Below are 21,766 nucleotides of genomic sequence, written 5' to 3' on the forward strand. Positions count from 1 at the left end.
GGCTGCACCAGTCTGCATTCCCACCAGCAGTGCACAAGGGTTCCTTTTTCTCCGCATCCTCGCCAGCACTTGTCATTTGTTGATTTGTTGTTGATTGCCATTCTGACAGGTGTGAGATAGTATCGCATTGTCGTTTTGATTTGCATCTCTCGGACGATTAGTGACTTTGAGCATGTTTTCATATGTCTCTTGGCCTTCCTTATGTCCTCTTTCCAAAAGTATCTATTTAGGTCCATTGTCCATTTTTTGATTGGGTTGTTTATCTTCCTTTTGTTAAATTGTATGAGTTCCCTGTAAATGTTGGAGATAGCATTAGAATTTTAATGGCATAGCCACATTGTCTTCTGGCTTCATTCTTGCTGATAAATCTGATGGATAATCTAACTCTGGTTCTTTTGTGAGTAATTCTTTTAAACCTTAAATTTCACAGTGATATGCTAAATTATCACTTCAATTTGGGTCTTTTACCCCCTGTTTATTTAGTTTTCTTTCTTGTATAGGCTTTCTTTGAGTGTCTGGCAATCTTTATTTTCTATTAATATGTATGAGTGAACAAAAAGTTACTTTAGAAGTTGGATGGGGTATATTAGCTGCTTTTCTTAGAATAATTGGGCAGGGAATTAGGTAAAAGCTAGAATGTATGACTGTCTGGAACTATACATTTTCTTCAAAAACACTTTTTCTTTCTTTTACTAATATTTGCCTAGAGTATGAGTGCGTGACTCTCTTTTGGAGTGGAGTAGCAGAGTGTCTAGCCTATAGATTTATATAATTCCCCTATTTTCAGTTTATGTTTTAATCCCAACCTCTATTTCACCAGGCTTTTCTACTCTGGAGTTCTATAGGAACCTTGTCAGCAATCCCCTGTTTATTCTAAGATGTGACTTTCTCTGTTTTGGTTTTGTCACTTACCACGTCATGTATTTTGAGTTTTCCAGGAATTTGTTGAAGTCTGTTGCCTAGGAGCCCATTCTTCTATTCTCTTTGTTATTGTGGGTTTATATATTTTTGTTCGTTTACTTTTATTTTGAGTAAAGGGGAGGAGATAAATTTGACATTTTAAAGTAATGCATTGTGAATTTATAAGTGGGCAAAGATTTAGAATATAGCTGTTAAAGGAACAATTGATATTTCAAAGACAGTAAGTATAGTCATACTTTTTATTGCATTCTAGGTGATTTGAATCTCAGGTGCATTGCAGATTTGGTTTGTGATTTTGGGTGGCATGCTATGTAATGTGGTATCTTATTGGTATAGTACTTTACATATTGTACAGCACTTTCAAACTATTTTTTACTTCAAACTATAGTAAGAAACATTTAATTTTACAACTCAGTACTCATATACAGTTTTATCAAATAATACTCGTACGTGCAACATGCTGATATTTTATATATTTTTTAAATTTCTGCTTGTGACCCAGTAAAACGATCTTACTACCAACCAATGGGTTGCAACCCACACTTTGTAAAACAGTTCTTTAGAGCAGTATTTTTGAAGTGTAAGCAGATATATCTTCAAGTTTGGTATTGAAAAAACAACAACAATAATTTAGAGATTAGGGATGACCTAGCAGGGCTTTTGTGAGTTTTAAAAGTTGTTTTAATAATTCTCCAAAGATGAAATAAATGCCTTACTTCCATAGAGTTGTCTTGATTCTCCCTTTGCCTAAGACCACTCAGGGATTTCTACAGTGGTAAGAATTTTTTAGTGGGATCAAATTTCAGTCATAATAAAGTGGAAGACAATTAAGATGTGTGTAAAAAAACTCATATTCTAGTCAGATTTAAACTATGTATTTTGCAAAGCAAGGCACATTTTGTTTTTTAGATCATTCCTTGATTTTGTAGTTTTCTTGTATCTTTCATAATTTTTATGCTGAGTTTTTTACATTGGGGATTTGGTTATCTATAATAATAAAAGGGTAATATGCTAATTAGACCGAACGTCCTTCCAGGCGTCATTCCAGACGTCCTTCCAGATGAAGCCGGGGCTGGAGCAAAGCCCGGGTCCCGGGTGCCTACTGGTGGCACCCAGAGGGAAGCAGCCAGGACCTAGGTGCCTGCCAGCGGCGTCCTGAACGAAACCTGGGTCCCGGGTGCCGGAGGGAAGCCGGTGCTAGCAGCCAGGGGAAGGAAGGCCTACTCTTGCACGAATTTTCATGCATCAGACCTCTAGTATTTTTATAAGAGCACTTTTAGTAAATCTTCAGCTGTGATGTTATTGAAAAAAATTAATGTAAATTGGTGTTTCAGGTCATTATATAACACCAGAGGCCCAGTGCACAAATTCGTGTACCCGTGGGGTCCCTCAGCCTGTCCTGCAGGATCAGGCTGAAACCAGCTCTCCAACATCCCCCGAGGGGTCCCGGATTGTAAGAGGTCGCCAGGCAGGCCAAGGGACCCCACTGGTGCATGATCAGGGCCAGGGAGGGACTGCAGGAGGGTTCCAGGGCGTGTCCGGCCATCTCGCTCAATCCTCATCGGCTGGACCACAGTAGCAAGCTCACCTACCAGTCAGCATCTTCCCCCTGGTGGTCAGTGCATGTCATAGCAACTGGTCGACCAGTTGACTGTCTGCCCCCTGGTGGTCAGTGCACATCATAGCTACTGGTCAACCAGTCGACTGTCTGCCCCCTGGTGGTCAGTGCACATCATAGTGAGCGCTTGAGCGGCCTTAGCATATCATTAGCATATTATGCTTTGATTGGTTGAACGGCTGATGGGACCACTGGACACTTAGCATATTAGGCTTTTATTATCCTACTAGAGGCCCAGTGCACGAAATTCATGCATGGGGGGGTGTGTGTGTCCCTCAGCCAAGCCTGCACCCTCTCCAATCTGAGACCCCTCGAGGGATGTCCAACTGCCCGTTTAGGGATCGGGCCTAAAAGGGCAGTTGGACATCCCTCTCACAATCTAGGACTGCTGGCTCCCAACCACTCGCCTGCGTGCCTGCCTGATTGCCCCTAACTGCTTCTGCCTGCCAGCCTGATCACCCCCTAACCACGCCCCTGCCAGCCTGATCGACGCCTAACTGCTCCCCTGCCGGCCCGATTGCCCCTAACTGCCCTCCCCTGCCAGCCTGGTTGCCCCTAAATGCCCTCCCCTGCCAGCCTGGTCGCCCCCAGCTGCCCTCCCCTGCCAGCCTGGTCACCCCCAATGGCCCTCTCCTGCAGGCCTGGTCACCCCTAACTGCTCTCCCCTGCAGGCCAGGTCCCCCCAGCTGCCCTCCCCTGCTGGCCCAGTCACCCCTAACTGCCCTCCCCTGCAGGCCCGGTCCCCCCCAACTACTCTCCCCTGCAGGCCTGGTCCCCCCCAACTGTCCTCTTCTGCAGGCCGGGTCCCCCCTAACTGCCCTCCTCTGCAGGCCTGGTTCCCCCAACTGTCCTCCCTTGCAGGCCTGGTCTCCCCCAACTGCCTTCCTCTGCTGGCCCAGTCACCCCCAACGGCCATCCCCTGCTGATCTGATCACCCACAACTGCCCTCCCCTGCTGGCCATCTTGTGTCTACATGGGGGCAGCCATCTTTGACCACATGGGGCGGCCATCTTGTGTGTAGGAGTGATGGTCAATTTGCATATTACTCTTCCTTTAGATAGGATATAAGCTCACTATGACATGCAGTGACCACCACGGGGCAGACGCTACGATCGGTAGGTTAGCTTGCTGCTAGGGTCCAGCCGATCGGGACTGAGTGAGACAGGCTGGACACACACTGGAGTCCTCCTGCGGTACTTCCTAGGCTGGCCAACCTCTTGTGTCCCTCCCAGGCTCCGATCATGCACTGGTGGGCTCCTTTGGCCTGGCCTGCGCCCTTTCGCTATCCGGGACTCCTTGGGGAATGTTGGAGAGCCCGTTTCGGCCTGGTCCCGCTTAACGCAGGAGCTGCCCCCTGGTGGTCAGTGTGCTCCCACAAGGGGAGCGCCGCTCAGCTAGAAGCCGGGCTCACAGCTGGCAAATGCAGTGGCAGTGGTGGGCACTAAGGATGTCCAACTCCTGAGCAGGCCTAAGCTGTCCGTCGGACATCCCCTGAGGGCTCCCGGACTGTGAGAGGGTGCGTGGTGAACTGAGGGATCCTCCCTTCCCCCGAGTGCACAAATTTCATGCACCGGGCTTCTAGTATAGAATAGGATTCTTAAGCTGTAATCAAGTTTCCTTTAAGCAACATATAGACTTAAGGTACTTAAAATTGTTGAATATACCCCACTGGTGTGGCTCAGTATGGTTGAGCATTGACCTTTGGTTTGATTGCCGGTCAGGGTACATGCCCAGGTCACAGGCTCAATAACCATTAGGGGGCATGCAGGTGGCAGCCAGTCAATGATTCTATCTCATCATTGATGTTTCCATCTCTCCCTCTCCCTTCCTCTCTGAAATCAATAAAAATATGTTTATAAAAATTAAATTGTTGAATATGATACACTATGATAATAATCAGTGGTCTAAATTGCTCCCAGGTAAATACTTAGGCAGGTCAAAATATCCTAACAGGTTTATGTGTTTTTTTCTTCATTTAAATGGCAGTCACTAGGATTTTAAATATCTATTTGCTCCTGATACATTTACACATTTTGGAAGAAATTAATAATTCGTTTGAAATAGATACATGTCATCATTTCAGGAAGACCTGGTTTAAACTCCAACAAAAATTTTGGGTATCTTGGTAATTAATATCTAGGAGACTGAACAAATACTGTGTTGTACTTGGGGCATGATACAAAACAATTACATTATCAGCATCCATAGTTGCTATGTGATGTAACACTGTAAGTAAGGTGTTCTGAACTTTTCCTTTAAACTTGTGTTTCCAGAGGTGTTTTTATTTTTAAACCTGTAAGCGAAATTCCTATCATAGGAATTTGAATGGACATTATCCACAATGAAAATGGCAAACGGATAATCAACATTAGCTCAGTAAAAATTATCAAGTAAAAACAATATGTGGCATTACTGCCTAAATGTAAGCTATTGTCAGATTGAATCATCAATAGTATGACAGACTATTTTCAAGCATTCTTGTAATGGTGAAGCTGAACTATAAAGTGGCCAGTGCTTCTTACATTTAACAAACAATTATTATGCATTCTTTTTCTCAGATTGTTATTCATATTTATGAAATATAGCCAGAACACAGTCTGATCTTTTTTCAGATTATTGAAATAAATGTTTTCCTTTTCTTTTTTTCTAATGAGAAAATTCAGTATAACTGATGTTTCAGAAAGGTGCCTAAGAGTTGCGACATATTAAACATTTGCAACTGCAAAATATTTCATAATTTTTTAATGATGAAAACCATCATCACCATGTTTTCTTACTAGGATAGCAATCATAAAAATGTTTTTGACCTGTATAAAAATATTTCATGTCTTGAAGTAAGCCATCCATTGGTAGATAACAGCAACCTTCCTCTCTCATTTAACTTACCTTTTACAATCGGGTCTACTCTTCTACACCTGTTTCACCTTTGCTGCCAAGAAACTCAGCACAAAGTACTAAAATATAACAGTGAAATACCTTGTAATACCTATAACTATCCTACTTTTAATTAATTATAGTTGATTGGTTAATTTGTTTGTTTACATTTAATCTAGTAAGCACTCCCAAATTCTTTTTAATTCCAGATTATGTAGAGAATTGGTTGTATCTATATGGTAAATGGCAATGTCTTTTATACTTGTTTATTGCCTGATAGCATTATCTATCTATATAAAAGCCTGATATGCAAATTGTGCCCTCGGGAGTTCCACCAGGAGACTGGGAGTTCGATTGCTCACTATGATGTGTGCTGACCACCAGGGGGTGGCATGGAATGAAGGAAGGCCCCGGCCAGCAGCCGGAAGGCCTCCATCGGCCCTGATCGCCGGCCAGGCTTAGGGACCCCACACCCATGCACAAATTTCATGCACCAGGCCTCTAGTTATTTTATGTTTTATATTTCCCAACTTGCCTCTAAATCACTTGAGGGTGGGAATTCATCACTTTTAGAACCAATCTCAAAGGATTGTTTGAAAGTTAAATAAATTAACACATATGAAACAGAGCTATGTTTGGCATGAAGGAAGCACTAATGTTAGCAGTAGTATTATAACTTACATAGCATAGTGGACTGCTCAATGGTAAATGTACATATAAGAAAGGTTAGGTAAAAAGATTATTTTACAATATCTAAAAATTGAGGATTGGAAACTTCTATTTTAACTCAGTGCCAAAGGAGTTGAAATGGTAACTGCTTTCTAAATATTTCTAATGTTTGGGAAGATCCAGATCTGACCTATCCCACCCAAGCATTAGGTAATGCTGGGATATAGTTCTGGAAGAGAATAAACAAATTCAAATAAATCTTTAGACTAAGAAATAGATTGTTGAATGGAGAAGCTGTGCAAAACATTAATTTCATTCCAGAAAGACTCAAGAATTAGGTGCCCGGAAAAAGAAACCAACATTTTTATATGTAGCATGTTCTTTTTAAAAAATATATTTTTATTGATTTTAGTGAGGAAGAGAGAGAAAGAGAGAAAATCAATGATGAGAGAAAATTATTGATCAGCTTCCTCCTGCATGTCCCCCACTGGGGATCCAGCCTGCAACCTGGGCATGTGCCCTGACCGGGAATCGAATCATAACCTCCTGATTCATAGGTCGATGCTCAACCACTGAGCCATGCCGGTCGGGCTGTATGTAACATGTTCTTGAATCTACTATTTGTCAGTCCTGTCTGAAAATCATTTTGTCTTCTAACATGTTATCTAGCATGTGATGTAGCTAACACGTGGTATAAGAGAAACTAGCGACCTTTTAGTGCATGGAACATGCTCAACCAACTGAGCCTCACTGGCCAGGGCATTATAAATTCTTAAGCATAAACACTAGTTTTGCCATTTTGATATCCAACACCAATTTTGAACTTTTCATTGTTCTGTGGACTGTTTTTCACTGCATAATTTTTATTCTTCATATCTGGAGTTTAAGCATCAAATATGTTTCCAACTCCTTATACTAGGTCAGTGGTCGGCAAACTCATTAGTCAACAGTGCGGCAACCGCAGCATGCGAGCTGCATGTGGCTCGCGAGCCACAGTTTGCCAATCACTGTACTAGGTGTACCGGTTAATAATGGCGGATTTTGTAATCAAAGAAAACAGGATAATTTCAAATGAAACATCAAAAGTGCTTTATTCAAAGTAGTGCCCATCGCTAGCTACACATTTCCCCCATCTTTCAGGTAATTTGTGGATACCGTCCCAATAGAACGTTTCTTGTTTTGAGGCAAACCATTCAGAGACCCAATTTTTCACTTCTTCATATGTTTTGAGGTGCTGCTCAGAAAGTGCGTGTGCCATTGATCAGAACAAGTGGTAATCCGAAGGAGCAAGGTCTGGTGAATATAGCGGGTGGGTTAATACTTCCCAGGCAAGATCTTTTAACGTGTCTTTAATTGGTTTTGAAGTGTGTGATGGTGCGTCATTATTAAGCAAAATTACTTTCCCGTGAATTTTGGCCCATTCTGGTTGTTTCACGATCAAAGCGTGGTTCAAATTGATTATTTGTTGTCGGTAGCAATCAGTATTAACCGTTTCACCTGGTTTGGGAAGCTCATGATACACCACACCTTCCTGATCTCACTAAACGCAGAGCATTGTCTTCTTTCCGAAGCCATTTGGCCTTGCAGTCGATATTGATGGTTGACCTGGATCAACCCATGATTTTGTGCATTTGGGATTCTCAAAATAAATCCACTTTTCATTGCCAGTCACAATTGGATGCAAAGAAGACTTTCTTTCGTACCGTTAAAGCAACATTTTACTGATGACTTTTCGTTTTCCATTTGTCTTTCATTCAGTTGATGTGGTACCCATTTTCATTCCTTTAAAATCTTTCCCATTGCTTGTAAACGATTGGAAATTGTTTGCTGAGCAACGTTTAATCTTTCTGCAAGTTGTTTTTGAGTTTGACACGCATCTTCATCCAATAATGCTTGTAATTTTTGGTCTTCACACTTTTTCGATTGACCTGGACATTCTTTGTCTTTCACATCAAAATCATCACTTTTAAAGCATTTAAACCAGTGTTCACAAGTATTTTGAGATGGAGCATGTTCACCATAAGCTTCCTGAAGTATATGATAACTTTTTCTTCAAAATAAAGTAATGAATTAAAACTTCCCGCAAATGCTCTTTTTTTGGCACGAAATTTGACATTTTTAAGCATAAAAAATCTATGATGTTAACACCTTAAGCAAATTTGACATATGAAGTTTTGAAGCTTACTGTCAATACAACAAAATAGCATACATATCATATCGCATATATATCAACATATGTGTAACTCTATCTATTGAAAAAAAATCTGCATTATTAACCGGTACACCTAGTATATCCTATATTAGATGTAAAAGAAATGAAAAGGAAATCCTGTTCAGCAACTGATCCTTGTCTTTGAGGAACCTGCAGTTTTTTGGGAGGGGGATGATAAAAGAAATATTTGTTAAATACAAGTCTAAAGATACTAATCTGTACTCAACTGTATGATTGAGAATGTGAGTGCAGTAGATGTTCAGAAAAGAGAGGAGGGATCACTGTACCCTTATCTAGCTAAGGGAAGTTTTATGGAGAATATGAGATTTAAGTTTGTTATTAAAGGATGAGTAGGATTTGGAAACATAGGAGAGGAAATCTAGTAAGTTATTTCAGGTAGGGAAAAGAGTTTGAATAAAGGTGTATTGGCCTTTGGAGAACAGGAAGAGGAATGATTTTACATTGAGGAGGTGGTAGGGGGAGGAAAGAGAGAATAGGACTGGCTGTGTCTGATGACCTCATTAAGGTGATCCTAAATAAAAAACTTTATTTGAAATGATAATAAAAAAATGTACTCTTCATATTACATGGATTCTCATGCCAGTCAGGATTGTAGACTTCAACCTTCATGTAGCAAAGGGCCATTATTGAATTTGGAACAGTGAGTGTTATACAAGTCCTTTGTAAGTATGGAACTACCACAGGGACATTTCTGGTATAGCCACAAATGGACTGCAGCAAATTTAAAAAATTTTAAGAATCTTTATATTTTTACCTCAGAAGTCATGTGCATTTTGTCATTCTTTATAATATTCACATTTGTTTTATTGTAAAAATGGTTTTAAGTTATTATTGAGTAAATTGACCAATCAAGATGGGTTTAGGATATCTGACCTGCTACATTTTAGCAGTACCTTATCTAAAGAAATTTTTTTTTAAATTCTCACCCGATGAGAGGTTCGCTGAATTTTAGAGAGAGGAGAAGAGAGAAAGGGAAGGAGGGTGGAGAAGGAGGAGAGAGAGAGAAACATTGATGTGAGAGAGAAACATTGATCATTTGCCTCCCTTACACACCCACAACCCAGGTGTGTGCCCTGACTGGGAATCAAACCCTTGACTTTTGGTATACAGGTCAGCACTCCAACCAACTGAGCTACACCAGCCAGGGCTCTAAATCAGCTTTTTAAGAACAGCAAATTGAATATAGTTGCAAAGTAATTTCACTAGCTTCCTATCCCCTAAGAATTTAAAAAGCATAGGCATATGCCCTGGCCAGTGTGCCTCAGTTGGTTGGGTGGTTGGGTATCCTCCCTTGCATCGAGAAGTCACTAGTTCCACTCCTGGTCAGGACACATGCTTGGGTTGCAGGCTTGATCCCCAGGAGGCAGCCAATCATTATTTCTCCCTCTCCCTTCCTCTTTCTCTAAAATTAGTAGAAACATAAAAAGCATAGGCACCCTTGGTTACATTATCATTTTAATGAAAATTCCTACCAGTATCTTATATAAAGTAGGTACTGGTCTTGAATGGAGGAATAGTTTTATATATCATGAGCTTAATATCAGTACAATAGGTCCTCGGGTTACATAGGAAATCTGTTTCTACGGTGCGACGTAATGCGATTTTCACCCTAAGTCGGAACCCACCTGCATAAGCACCTACGTCACTCAATGGAGCACATAAACAGCAGTAATGAAGAGAAACAGTAAAAAAAATTTAAAGATAATAATTCCTGACCTTTACTTGTGGTAAATAAATAATAAAAAACATAAAATACATATGTACATACCTCGAAATGATGGAACTTTTTTTTTTTTTTTTTTTGATAAATAAATGGGAGATGGCAACGTAACCACGAAACAATGTACGTCGAGTCCGATGTAATGCAAGGACTGTTTATATTGAAATGTTTTTTAAAAATGTAATCTCAGTTCAATAAATTTAAATTAATTGAAAGCCCTTGTTTACAGATTTGAAAGTTTGGAATTAAAGTTTTATTATTATTTTTGAATGTTGGAAACAAAAGGATTTATTAGGTTTGTTACAATCAAATCAATATAATGTGCCCATATTTTGTAATAAGTAGAAGATAAAACAGTCAACGTTTATTGAATGCCTATTTTGTGCCAGATAACTGTGCTAGATTCAAGATAGAGGGAGATTGGGGAGGGAGAGATAAAGATAACACTTGTTTCCTGTCTTCAAGGGCCTCATATTTTCTAGGAGTGTTACACATGTAAAATATAATTGCCACAAAAAACTATATATATAAAAAGCCAGCAACCGGAATGCTGGAATGACCAGTCACTATGACGCCCACTGCGGCCAGCAAACCGGCTGATCGGGGCTGAGGTGGTGGGGGAAGGCTGGCTGGCTAACCTCCCCGTCCCCTCCCCCCAACCGGCCCCGCCCCTGATCGAGGACGGGGCAGCTGGCCAACCCCCCCCCTCGGCCCTTCCTGCTCTCAATGGGCCCCCACCACCCTGATTGGCCCGCAGCCCCTCCCCCCGGCTGGCCCTGCCCCTGATCACCCCTCCCCCCGTCCAATAGGAGGCGGGGGCAGCTGGCCAACCTCCTACAGCCCCCCACTCCCGGCCTGCCCTGCCCCCAGTGGGCCCCCACCACCCCGATCCCTGCAGCCCCTCCCCCTGGTCGGCCCCATCTGATGGGCCTCCACCACCCCGATCAGGGGCAGGGCCAGCCGGCCAATCCCCTGTGGCCCCTCCCCCCAGCCAGCTCTGCCTCCAATCAGCCCCCCCCACCAATCCAGGGTGGGGCTGGCTGGCTAGCCTCACCCGGCCCCATTCAGGGGTGGGGCCTGGCCCCCAGCCCCTCCCCCCAGCCAACCCAGCCCTTATCAGGCCATGATTGGAGTGGGCCCACTGGCCAACTTCTCTCCGTCTCCTCCTCCCAACAGGACCAGCCCAGATTGGCCGATTTGGGCTGGGCCGGCCAGACCCCACCCAAACATAAATTCGTGCATTGGACCTCTAGTAAATACTAAAATAGAGATATGCACCTATGGTACATTGGGTATAAGTGGAGTAACCAACCAATTTAGCTTTAGTGCCATAGAGAAAGCTTTTGAGAGGGGAATATGCATATGAGGAAACTTAATGGAGAGAGTTCCCACAGTGGGAATGTGGAAAAGGCATTCACGATAGAGGAAAAAATAAAATTTGCCAGGAAATTTCCAGGATTATGGTTTACCCAAAGTGAAGTTGCATGCTAGAAAGTGTCAAGAGATGACTTGACAGTATACAGCTGCATTTTATATACGATCCTCAGAAGTTTGAGCTTCATTCTGTAATTTGTGGAAGATATTTGAAAAATACTGAGTATGATCAGATTGATTCTTATTCTAGCAAGCTTTTAGCTTTTGAGGTAGTTGAGTGAATAAATCAGGAGTTGTGGTTATGGCACCAGGCAAGAGGAACAGCTAGGATATCATTTCTGTAATCTAGATGAGAGATGATGAGAATCATTAAAATGACAGTGCAAATGACAAGAAAAGGATAGATTCCAGATATATAATAGATACAGAATCAATAGCATTTAATGCTTGGTTGTGTGTAGTGAGCATGAAGGAAGAGTCCATTATAAATCCCATTTTCTGGCATGAATGTTGGGATTAGATGGGTAAATTTCTCACTAGATTTTTGAAAAAAGTTGTATGTATGTGATTAGTTTCTACAAAATGAATAAGCATATAAACTTCTGAGTAGGTTATTTCTAAGTTTTTCTTTATTTTTATTTATAGATGCCACTTCAAATGAACAACAAGAACTCTTCTGTCAGAAGTTGCAACAGTGTTGTGTACTGTTTGATTTCATGGACTCTGTTTCAGACTTGAAGAGCAAAGAAATTAAAAGAGCAACACTGAATGAACTGGTTGAGTATGTTTCAACTAATCGTGGTGTAATTGTTGAATCAGCGTATTCTGATATAGTAAAAATGGTAAGCCTCTAGACTTATGTTCCTCAGATTTATATAAATTCAAGTAAGATCTGAGGTGTAAATATGAATTAATAAGTCTTATTTAAGTATACAATAATTGATTTACTCAATAGATAGTCCATTTGAAAAATTATCCATTCATTCCAATAATGCTGACATTGCTTATAATAGTTGGGGAATTCAGTAGCCACAATGGCTGGTGGCTGCCATACTGGGTAGTGCAGATGTAGAGCTTAGGAGAAAGATGTAGGCTCAAGATTATACAGATTGTTAGATAATTAATATTATGGGGCTTAATAGTCACTGAGAGAGAAAGTCTAAAGGGGGAAGAGAAGCCCAATGGAAAACGCTGGGGCTCTCCACATTTCAATGGTAGATATAGGAGTCAGGCCTAAAAAATTCTTATTTAGGACATTTTTTAATACAATATTTGTAGATTCTATAACACTTGAATAATAATCAAAACCCAGGATAAGAAGTTAAATAATATAAATGTTTGAAGTATCTGGTGTGAAAAATACTGCCAACTTTGTTAAAGCAAGATTGCTTAGGATACTATTTATTGATAAATCAACCTTATTCTCCATCAGACAATAGACATTTGTTTAGAATTTGTGATTTTTGAATGCATACTAACAAAATACAGAAAAATCAGTTGGAATAATTAGAGAGTCACTGAGTACATAATTTAAGCTTAAATGTCGCCCAAGTATAGAAGTTTGTATATAGCAAGTATAACCTATAGTTGCCTTCATTTCCTTCCCGTTCCCTAATATATGTTCTGGGGAAAGAGCAAAATGTGTAAAAAAGTTAAATCTTACCCTGATATACTAATTTGTTTTCTTTATCATATTGTACTAAGACCAATTAAAAGGACTTAGGACATTTTGGTGGATTTGTGTGTTTTTTTAAATGAATAAAAAGCCTTACATTTTTTTTTAAAGATTAGCTATAGAGAGAACATTAATTAAAATGAAATTGGCTTTCTAAACTCCCAAAGACAGTAAAAGGTGTGATTGTTTAGGAACATAAATAGTAAATATTGATAGGCCTCTTATTTTGTTTTTTTTTTTTTTTATTTTGTGTTTATTGCTTAAAAAATGTTCAGGGAGAAAAGCAATATTCCCACCAATATTTCACTGATTTCAAATGGTTTGTATTCAGGAATTTTGAAAGTCCTGGGAAAGATACTTTATCTCTATGAAGTTGTTGACTTACTTAGATATTATTGAAAGTACTCAAAAATTTGAGTCAAATGATTCTGTAATTGCTATAGACTAATAAATTTTGGGATTTTTTTCCCCACGTAAAAAAGTGTGTGTGTCTTTTTCCAAGTCTATGATTATAGTAATTAACTGTTAGCAGTTTTTTTAGCTTACCATAGATGCCACTTCATAAGATGGTTGGAAATTTGCTTATATCACCAAATACTCCTTGTTTCATCCTTTATTCCCCAAATAGTTTATCTCAAATGAACAACGCCTCAATACTATGGCCTTAAATATTGACTAACCATTTGGTCTGTTAGTCTGTTCATCATTCTTCAAAGAATTGTGAGTTGGAACCACAATCTATCCTTTGCTAGAGAAAAAGGATATATAGTATACTTCGGTACTGAGACAGACAATATGAAAGATGAAATTATAAATAGTTCTGTATTTCATTGATGTGAAATGAAAACTCTCAAATTACATTCTGATTTCAGAGATTAATTTTTTTAAAAGGCTGAGAGTAGATGAAATATAGAAAATTAAATCATCCTGAGGTATTATAAACTATGTCTATAATAGTAGTGAAGACATTCTACCACCTCCCTCTTTTTTAGTGTGTGTGGTATATATATATATATATATATATATATATATATATATATATATATATATGAATGGAAATATTTTATCAAACCCTTTGTGTTATAGGATAAGTAAATGGCTGGGTTAGAATATGGGGGGAGTTGGGGAAAGGTGAAGAGAATCAAGTTAAGGATAGGTAGAGTTGAAAACTCTATGCATTCCTCCCAAACTTCCCTCCCCTGCCCAACTTTTTTAAACACAAAACTTGGAAAGAACCATTTGTAATTTAAGGAAGAGGAATCCAGAGGTAATCTGTAATCTTCAGAAGGTTGGCATCTGAAGAAGTCAGAGTTATGGGATAGAGAAAAGAGAAAAACATGCCTGCCTTCATATTTTGAAGTGGTTTCTAGGTTTTTGAACTAAGCTTATAGCCACAACTTAACTTTTTTTTAAAATAAAGTTATCTTAATATTTAATTTTGCATTGTTGAATTCAATTACACAACGAAGAACATAAATCTATTTTTCTTTGCAGATCAGTGCTAATATCTTCCGTACTCTTCCTCCAAGTGATAATCCAGATTTTGATCCAGAGGAGGATGAACCCACACTTGAGGCTTCTTGGCCTCACATACAAGTATGGAACATAATTATGTATTGGTAGTTTTTATATTTTGCTGAAATTATGGCTCTCTCTCAGATCTGAGTGTCTACGTTTTTTAACCTTATTTTCTTTTCCCAAAATACTGCTTTTCACTTTTAAAAATTGTGATAAAATACACTAACAGCCCTAGCCAGTTTGTTTCAGTGGATGGATTGTCGGCCTGCAGACCATAGGGTCCCGGGTTTGATTCAGTCAAGGGCATATACCTTGGTTGCAGGCTCCTCCCTCGCCTAGTCCCTGCTCAGGGCTTGTGCAGGAGGCAACCAATCTATTTTCTCTCACATAGATGTTTCTCTCTGTCTTTTCCTCTCTCTTCTCTCTCCCCCCCAAAAAAATCAATGAAAAAAAAGTAACCTCGGGTGAGGATTAACAAAACAAAACAAAAAATATACTTAACATTTACCATTTAAATTGTTTTAAAGTGTACTGTATCTAGTTCCAGAACTTTTTCAGCACCCCAAATGGAACCTCCCTGTTCATTAACAGTCACAAACTATTCCACCACCCCCACTGCCCCTGATAACTACTAATCCTCTTTGCCTATGGATTTGCCTGTTCTGGTTATTTCATATAAATGGAATCATATAATACTAGTAGCCCTGCGCACGAATCCATGCACCAGTAGCTCTCTGCGGGGCCTGGCCACTCCGCGCCCGCTGCCCAGAGGCTCTCAGCGGCCCAAAGGCCCATCCACAGCTGGGTGTGGAACGCTTGCCTCGTTGCCGAGGCGATCATGCAAGCGTTCTGTGCCCTAGCCTGGCCAGAGGCCCATCTGCAGCTGGTCACGGAATGCTTGCCTCATTGCTGGGGTAACGACGCAAGCATCCCCCCCCACCCCTGGCTGCTCCATGCCCGCTGTCCAGAGGCCCTCTGTGCCTAGGGTGGAACGCTTGCCTCGTCGCCACGGCCACAAAGCAAGCATTCTGCCAGGCTGCTCACACTGCCCACTCTCAGCGGCCGCCCTGCCCCGGGATTGGGGGACTCTGGCGGGGCTGAGAGGACTGGGCACCGCCATCTTGTGGCTATGGGCATCGCCATCTTTGTGATGGAGTGATGGTTAATTTGCATATTACCATTTTATTAGATAGTATGTAACCTTTTGTGTCTGGGTCCTCTCATTTAGCATAATATTTTCAAGGTTAATCAGTATTGTAGCATGTATCAGCATATAACTTTTAATGGCTGAATAATACTCCATTGGTTTATCCATTAATCACTTGATAGACAGTAGGATGGTTTCTTCTTTTCGGCTATTATGATTAGAGCTGTTAAGAACATTCATGTACAAGTTTTTGTTTTAACATTTGTTGCCCATAGTTTTGATATGTTGTGTTTTTTGTTTTTATTCATCTCAAAATATTTTTCTAATTTCCCTTGTGATTTCTTTCTTGACTCATTAGTTACTTTTGGATGTGTTTAATTTCTACAGATTTGTGGCTCCCACATTTGTTACTGATTTCTAATTTTATTCCATTGTGGTTGGATAATAAATATAATTTGAGTATTTTCAATCCTTTTGAATTTAGAGCTGTGGTTCTCAACCTTTCTAATGCCGTGACCCTTTAATACAGTTCCTCATGTTGTGGTGACCCCCAACCATAAAATTATTTTCATTGCTACTTCATAACTGTAATTTTGCTACTGTTATGAATTGTAATGTAAATATCTTGTGGTCTTAGGTGACCCTGCTAGTGGTTCTCAACCTGTGGGTCCATCGGAAAACACAGATATTTACAATATGATTCATAACTAGCAAAATTACAGTTATGAAGTAGCAACGAAAATAATTTTATGGTTGGGGGTCACCACAACATGAGGAACTGTATTAAAGGGTCGCGGCATTAGAAAGGTTGAGAACCACTAATTTAGAGGCTTGTTTTATGGCAGAGCAGTCTATCCTGGAGCATGTTTCATGTGTGCTTCAGAAGAATGTGTATTCCGTTGGAGTATCCTATAGAAATGTTAGCTCTTATTTGTTTATAATGTTTCTAGAGGCCCGGGGCATGAAAATTCATGCACTGGAGGGAGCGTCCCTCACCCCAGCCTGCCCCCTCTCACAGTCCGGGAACCCTCAGGGGCAGGAGGCAACCCGGCAATCAGGGGAAGGTGATGCCCCCATCACACCTGCTGCTGCCACTGCTGGCAGCACAAGCCTCGGCCAGCCCTGGTTACCTGAGCCTCAGGCGTCCCTGGGCGGCTAGGCAGCTGCCATCCGAGGCTTGCCTGCACTAGGGCCAGTCCTGGGCGACTGGGGGTCTGAGGAGACTGGGGGACTCAGGAGGCAGGTGCATAGAGCGGCCGGACCCACCTGGGGGCAGGCCCAGCTGTGCCATGCACCTGCCGCCCCGGGGGCTGAGGGGACTGGGCATCGCCATCTTGTGGCTCTGGGCGCCGCCATCTTTGTGAGGGCGTGACAATTAGCATATTCTCTCTTTATCAGATAGGATTCAAGTCTTCTATTTCCCTGTTGATCTTCTGTTTAGTTCTATCCATTATTGAAAGTGAGATATTGAAGTCTCTGTTGTTAACTCATCTATTTCTACCTTCAGTTCTATTAGTTTTTGCTTTATGTATTTCTGGGGCCGTATCGTTAGCTATATATATTTATAATTGTTATATCGTCCTTATGGGTGGCTTTTATCATTATAACTTTAGTAAGAGGTTCTCTGTTTATTTTGTCTGCTATTAGTATGGCCATTCAATTCTCCTTTGGCTACTGTTTGCATGATATATCTTTTCCATTCTTTTTTTTTTTTTTTTTTTTTTAAATATATTTTATTGATTTTTTACAGAGAGGAAGGGAGAAAGATAGAGATTTAGAAACATCGATGAGAGAGAAACATCGATCAGCTGCCTCCTGCACACCTCCTACTAGGGATGTGTCCGCAACCAAGGTACATGCCCTTGACTGGAATCGAACCTGGGACCTTTCAGTTCACAGGCCGAGGCTCTATCCACTGAGCCAAACCAGTTAGGGCTTTTCCATTCTTTTACTTTTAATCTGTTTCTTTGAATCTAAATTGTGTTTCTTGTAAATAGCATGTGGTTAGATCATGGTTTTTTAAAAATCTATTTTGATAATATTTGTCTTTTGACTGGAATATTTAATACACTTTCATGTAATGTAATTACAGATAGGGTAGGATTTGCATCTTCCATTTTGTCATTTTCTATATGTCTTACTTTTTTTTTTTTATTCCTTTACTCCTCCTCCATTACTGCCTTTTATAATAAATAGGTATTTTCTATGGTACCATTTTATTTTAATTGCCATGTTTCTTTAGCTATAGTTTTTTATTTATATTCTTAATGGTTACCCTAGGGATTACAGTTAGCATCTTAAAACAATCTAGTTTGGTTGAATACCAACTTAAAATCAGTAATGTTCAAAATTTTGGTCCAGTATACCTCCATTGCCATCCCACTCCTTTGTGGGATTACTGTCAGACATATTAGTTCTTTATACATTATATGCCCACCAATAAATTATTGCTTTATGTGGTTCTCTTGTAAAACATAATAGAGTTATAAATAAAAAATACATTTATACTTTTTTTTATATTTACTTATGTAGTTATTTACCTTTACCCCATGTTCTTTATTCTTCCTATAGATTTGAGTTACATATAGTGTCCTTTCATTTCAGCCTGAAGGATTCCCTTTAGTATTTCTTGTATGGCAAGTCTGTTAATGATGAATTCTCTCAGTGTTTTTTTTCTGGAAATGTCTTGAATCCCCTTCATTTTTTAAAGAAAAGTTTAGCTGGATATAGAATTGTTGGCTAACAGCCTTGAATATGTCAACCCACTGGTCTTCTGGTGTCCATATTTTTAAAAAATATATATTTTTTATTGATTTCAGAGAGAGGTAAGGAGAGGGATAGAAACATCAATGATGAGAGAGAATCATTGATCGGCTGCCTCCTGTATACCCCCTACTGGGGATCAAACCCACAACCCAGGCATGTGCCTCAACCACTGAGCCACATTGGGTGGGTTGGCATCCATGGTTTTCTGGTGACAAGTCAGTTGTTAATTTTACTTAGAATCTCTTGTATGTGAGAAGTTATTTTTCTCTTGCTACTTTGAACATTTTCTCTTTGTCTTTGACTTTTCTGAATTGATTATGATGCATCTAGATGTGGATCTCTTTGACTTTATTCTACTTGGAGTTAATTGAGCTCCAATTAAGAATTCATTGTGGCCTGACTGGTGCAGCCACTGTGGAGAACAGTATGGAGTTTCCTCAAAAAACTGAAAATGGAACTCCCATTTGACCCAGTAATCCCACTCCTAGGAATATATCCTAAGAAACTAGAAACACCAATCAGAATGGATATATGCACCCCTATGTTCATAGCAGCACAATTTACAATAGCTAAGATTTGGAAACAGCCTAAGTGCCCGTCAGCAAATGACTGGATCAGAAAACTATGGTACATCTACACAATGGAATACTATGCTGCCATAAAAAAGAAGGAATTACTACCATTTGTAGGCACCTGGATGGAATTAGAGAACATTATGCTAAGTGAAATAAGCCAGTCAATGAAAAAAAATACCTCATGATCTCACTCATTTGGGGATAATGAAAAACATTATAAACTGATGAACAAAAAGATAGATACAGAGGCAGTAAAGCATCAAACAGACTGTCAAATTACAGCAGTAAGGTTAGGGAGAGGTGGGGGAAATAAGAGATCAACTGAAGGACTTATATGCATGTATATAAGAGTAACCAACGGATGCAAAACATTGGGGGGTGAGGGCCTGTATGGGAGTGGGGTGGGGGGGGCAATGGTAAGATATGTACACATATAATACCTTAATAAAAAATAAAATAAATAAAATAAAATATTGAAAAAAAAAAAAAAGAATTCATTGTGGCCTGACTGGTATAGCTCAGTGGTTGAGCATCAGCCCATGCACCAAGAGGTGGCTGGTTCAATTCCCAATCAGAGCACATGCCCAGGTTGCAGGCTTGATCCCCAGTGGGGATATGCAGGAAATAGCCAGTGGATGTTTCTCTCTCATCAATGTTTCTGTCTATACCACTTCCTTACTCTCTCTATAAAATCAGTTTTAAAAACATATTTAAATTTTGGGGGGAAAAAAATTCATTATATAAATGAATAATTTTCATCAAATTTGAGGTTTTTGTAACCATTATTTCATCAAATATTTTTTCTGCCTCTTTGTCCTCTTCCTGAGACTTCCAATATCGGTATGTTGGTATTATTGATGATGTCCTACAGTTCTCTGAAGCTCTTCATTTTTATTTTTTCTTCCTGTACCTCAAATTGCATAATTTTATTAATCTATCTTCACATTCATTTCTTCTTTCTTCTGCTAGCCCAAATTGTTTTTCACTTTTTTGGGGGGTGGGGCAGCAAGTTCACCAAAGTCTTCACTCTGCCATTTCAGAAGTCCATCTCTGGAGCACATCTTTTTAGTTGAGATTAAAGGAGGGTTAGTTTTCTTGTTCTAAATGCCATTGAGTGACAACTCACTCCTCGGAATAATTGGAAAATTAGCAATAAAAATTTATTATGTAGGCAGGACCAGTTCTTCCATTAAGCCTTCCCTAATTTTTTCTAGCTGTAATTGCTTCACTTAAACATCCCCTCAAATATGTGGCTTTAATATTAATATCATCTAGGCTTCACTCAATAGAATCAGGTTGGCGCTATCTCACTTAATACTTCAGTAACTAGAACTCTTTAGATTAGATTCAGGTATTCAAGTGACACTTTCAGTTTAGAGATTTTCATATTTTTAAAATAAGCAAGGTTTTGAGGGAAAAAGTAAAAGTCACCATGTTCAAAGTACTCTTGCCTAATGCTTCAAATATGACTTTTATATTTTTAAGATGATATTAATGACCTAAAAATTTCAGACAGCCCCAGCTGGTTTTGCTCAGGGGTTAGAGCGTTGGCCTGCGGACTGAAGGGTCCCAGGTTCGATTCCGGCCAAGGGCACATGCCTGGGTTGCAGGCTCGATCCCCAGTAGGGGACATGCTGGAGGCAGCTGATCAAGGATTCTCATCATTAATGTTTCTCTCTCTCTCTCCCCCTCTCCCTTCCTCTCTGAAATCAATAAAGAAATATATGTTAAAAAAAAATTCCGACAAACACAAGTGTTTTTCTAGAGAATTTAATGTATTTGCCTATAAATGACCAGTGGTACTTATTTATGACTACTGATCATATTTAATGAATTATATTAGTAGCAATAACAATAGCTACCATTTACTGAGCACTTACCACACTCCAGAGATAGTGGCAACTGCTTCATGTACATCATCTAATTTAATCCTTATAGTAGCAACACTATAAAGTAGGCATTGTTTATATTTTATAGATCAGGTTATATGCTAAAAGAAATTAAGAATTCTGCCCAAGAAATAGTAAGTGGCAGAATCAGGTTTACAACTCAGTATTATACCAAAAGTCCTTGCTCTTAACTATTAAAACTTTACTGTCTCATCTAGATATAATCCATGGCCCTAAAGTAGATATATCTAAATTCTTATGACGTTTAATTCATATCTTTTGAGCTTCATTTTAACAACAATAAATTAGATCTTCCAAATAATTAGTCATCACTTTTTCTTTTTTAGGCCTAATAAATGAGTTTTTAAAAGTATAATTATACATGTACAGATGTGCTTTGGTTAAATGGAACAAAAGTTTATATGTACAGCCCTAACCGGTTTGGCTCAGTGGATAGAGCGTTGGCCTGCGGACTGAAGGGTCCCAGGTTCAATTCGGGTCAAGGGCATGTACCTTGGTTGCGGGCACATCCCCAGTAGGGGGTGTGCAGGAGGCAGCTGATTGATGTTTCTCTCTCATCGATGTTTCTAACTCTCTATCCCTCTCCCTTCCTCTCTGTAAGAAATCAATAAAATATATTTTAAAAAAAGTTTATATGTACAAATTCTAACAAGTAAGAGAATTATCATTATAAAACAGGGTGAAATGGAAATGAATCTGATGACAGACCTCTACGCAAATCACAGTTTTGATACTTTTTTACATGTATGCTCTTGGGTAAGCTGCT

The 21,766-nt window shown here is 39.7% G+C and overlaps 1 protein-coding gene across 1 annotated transcript in view; it reads left to right on the top strand.

The window, feature by feature from the left end:
- The window catches only part of PPP2R5A (protein phosphatase 2 regulatory subunit B'alpha), a 76,730-nt gene that overhangs the window by 25,172 nt on the left and 29,792 nt on the right, over nt 1-21,766 (top strand). The window contains exons 2-3 of the mRNA XM_080647933.1: nt 12,055-12,251; nt 14,579-14,680. Of these exons, the coding sequence (XP_080504059.1) occupies nt 12,055-12,251; nt 14,579-14,680 (299 nt within the window). The remainder of the gene's footprint in view (nt 1-12,054; nt 12,252-14,578; nt 14,681-21,766) is intronic.

The sequence above is a fragment of the Plecotus auritus genome, assembly GCF_963455305.1.
Source record: "Plecotus auritus genome assembly, chromosome: 12".
Taxonomy (NCBI): Eukaryota; Metazoa; Chordata; class Mammalia; order Chiroptera; family Vespertilionidae; genus Plecotus; species Plecotus auritus.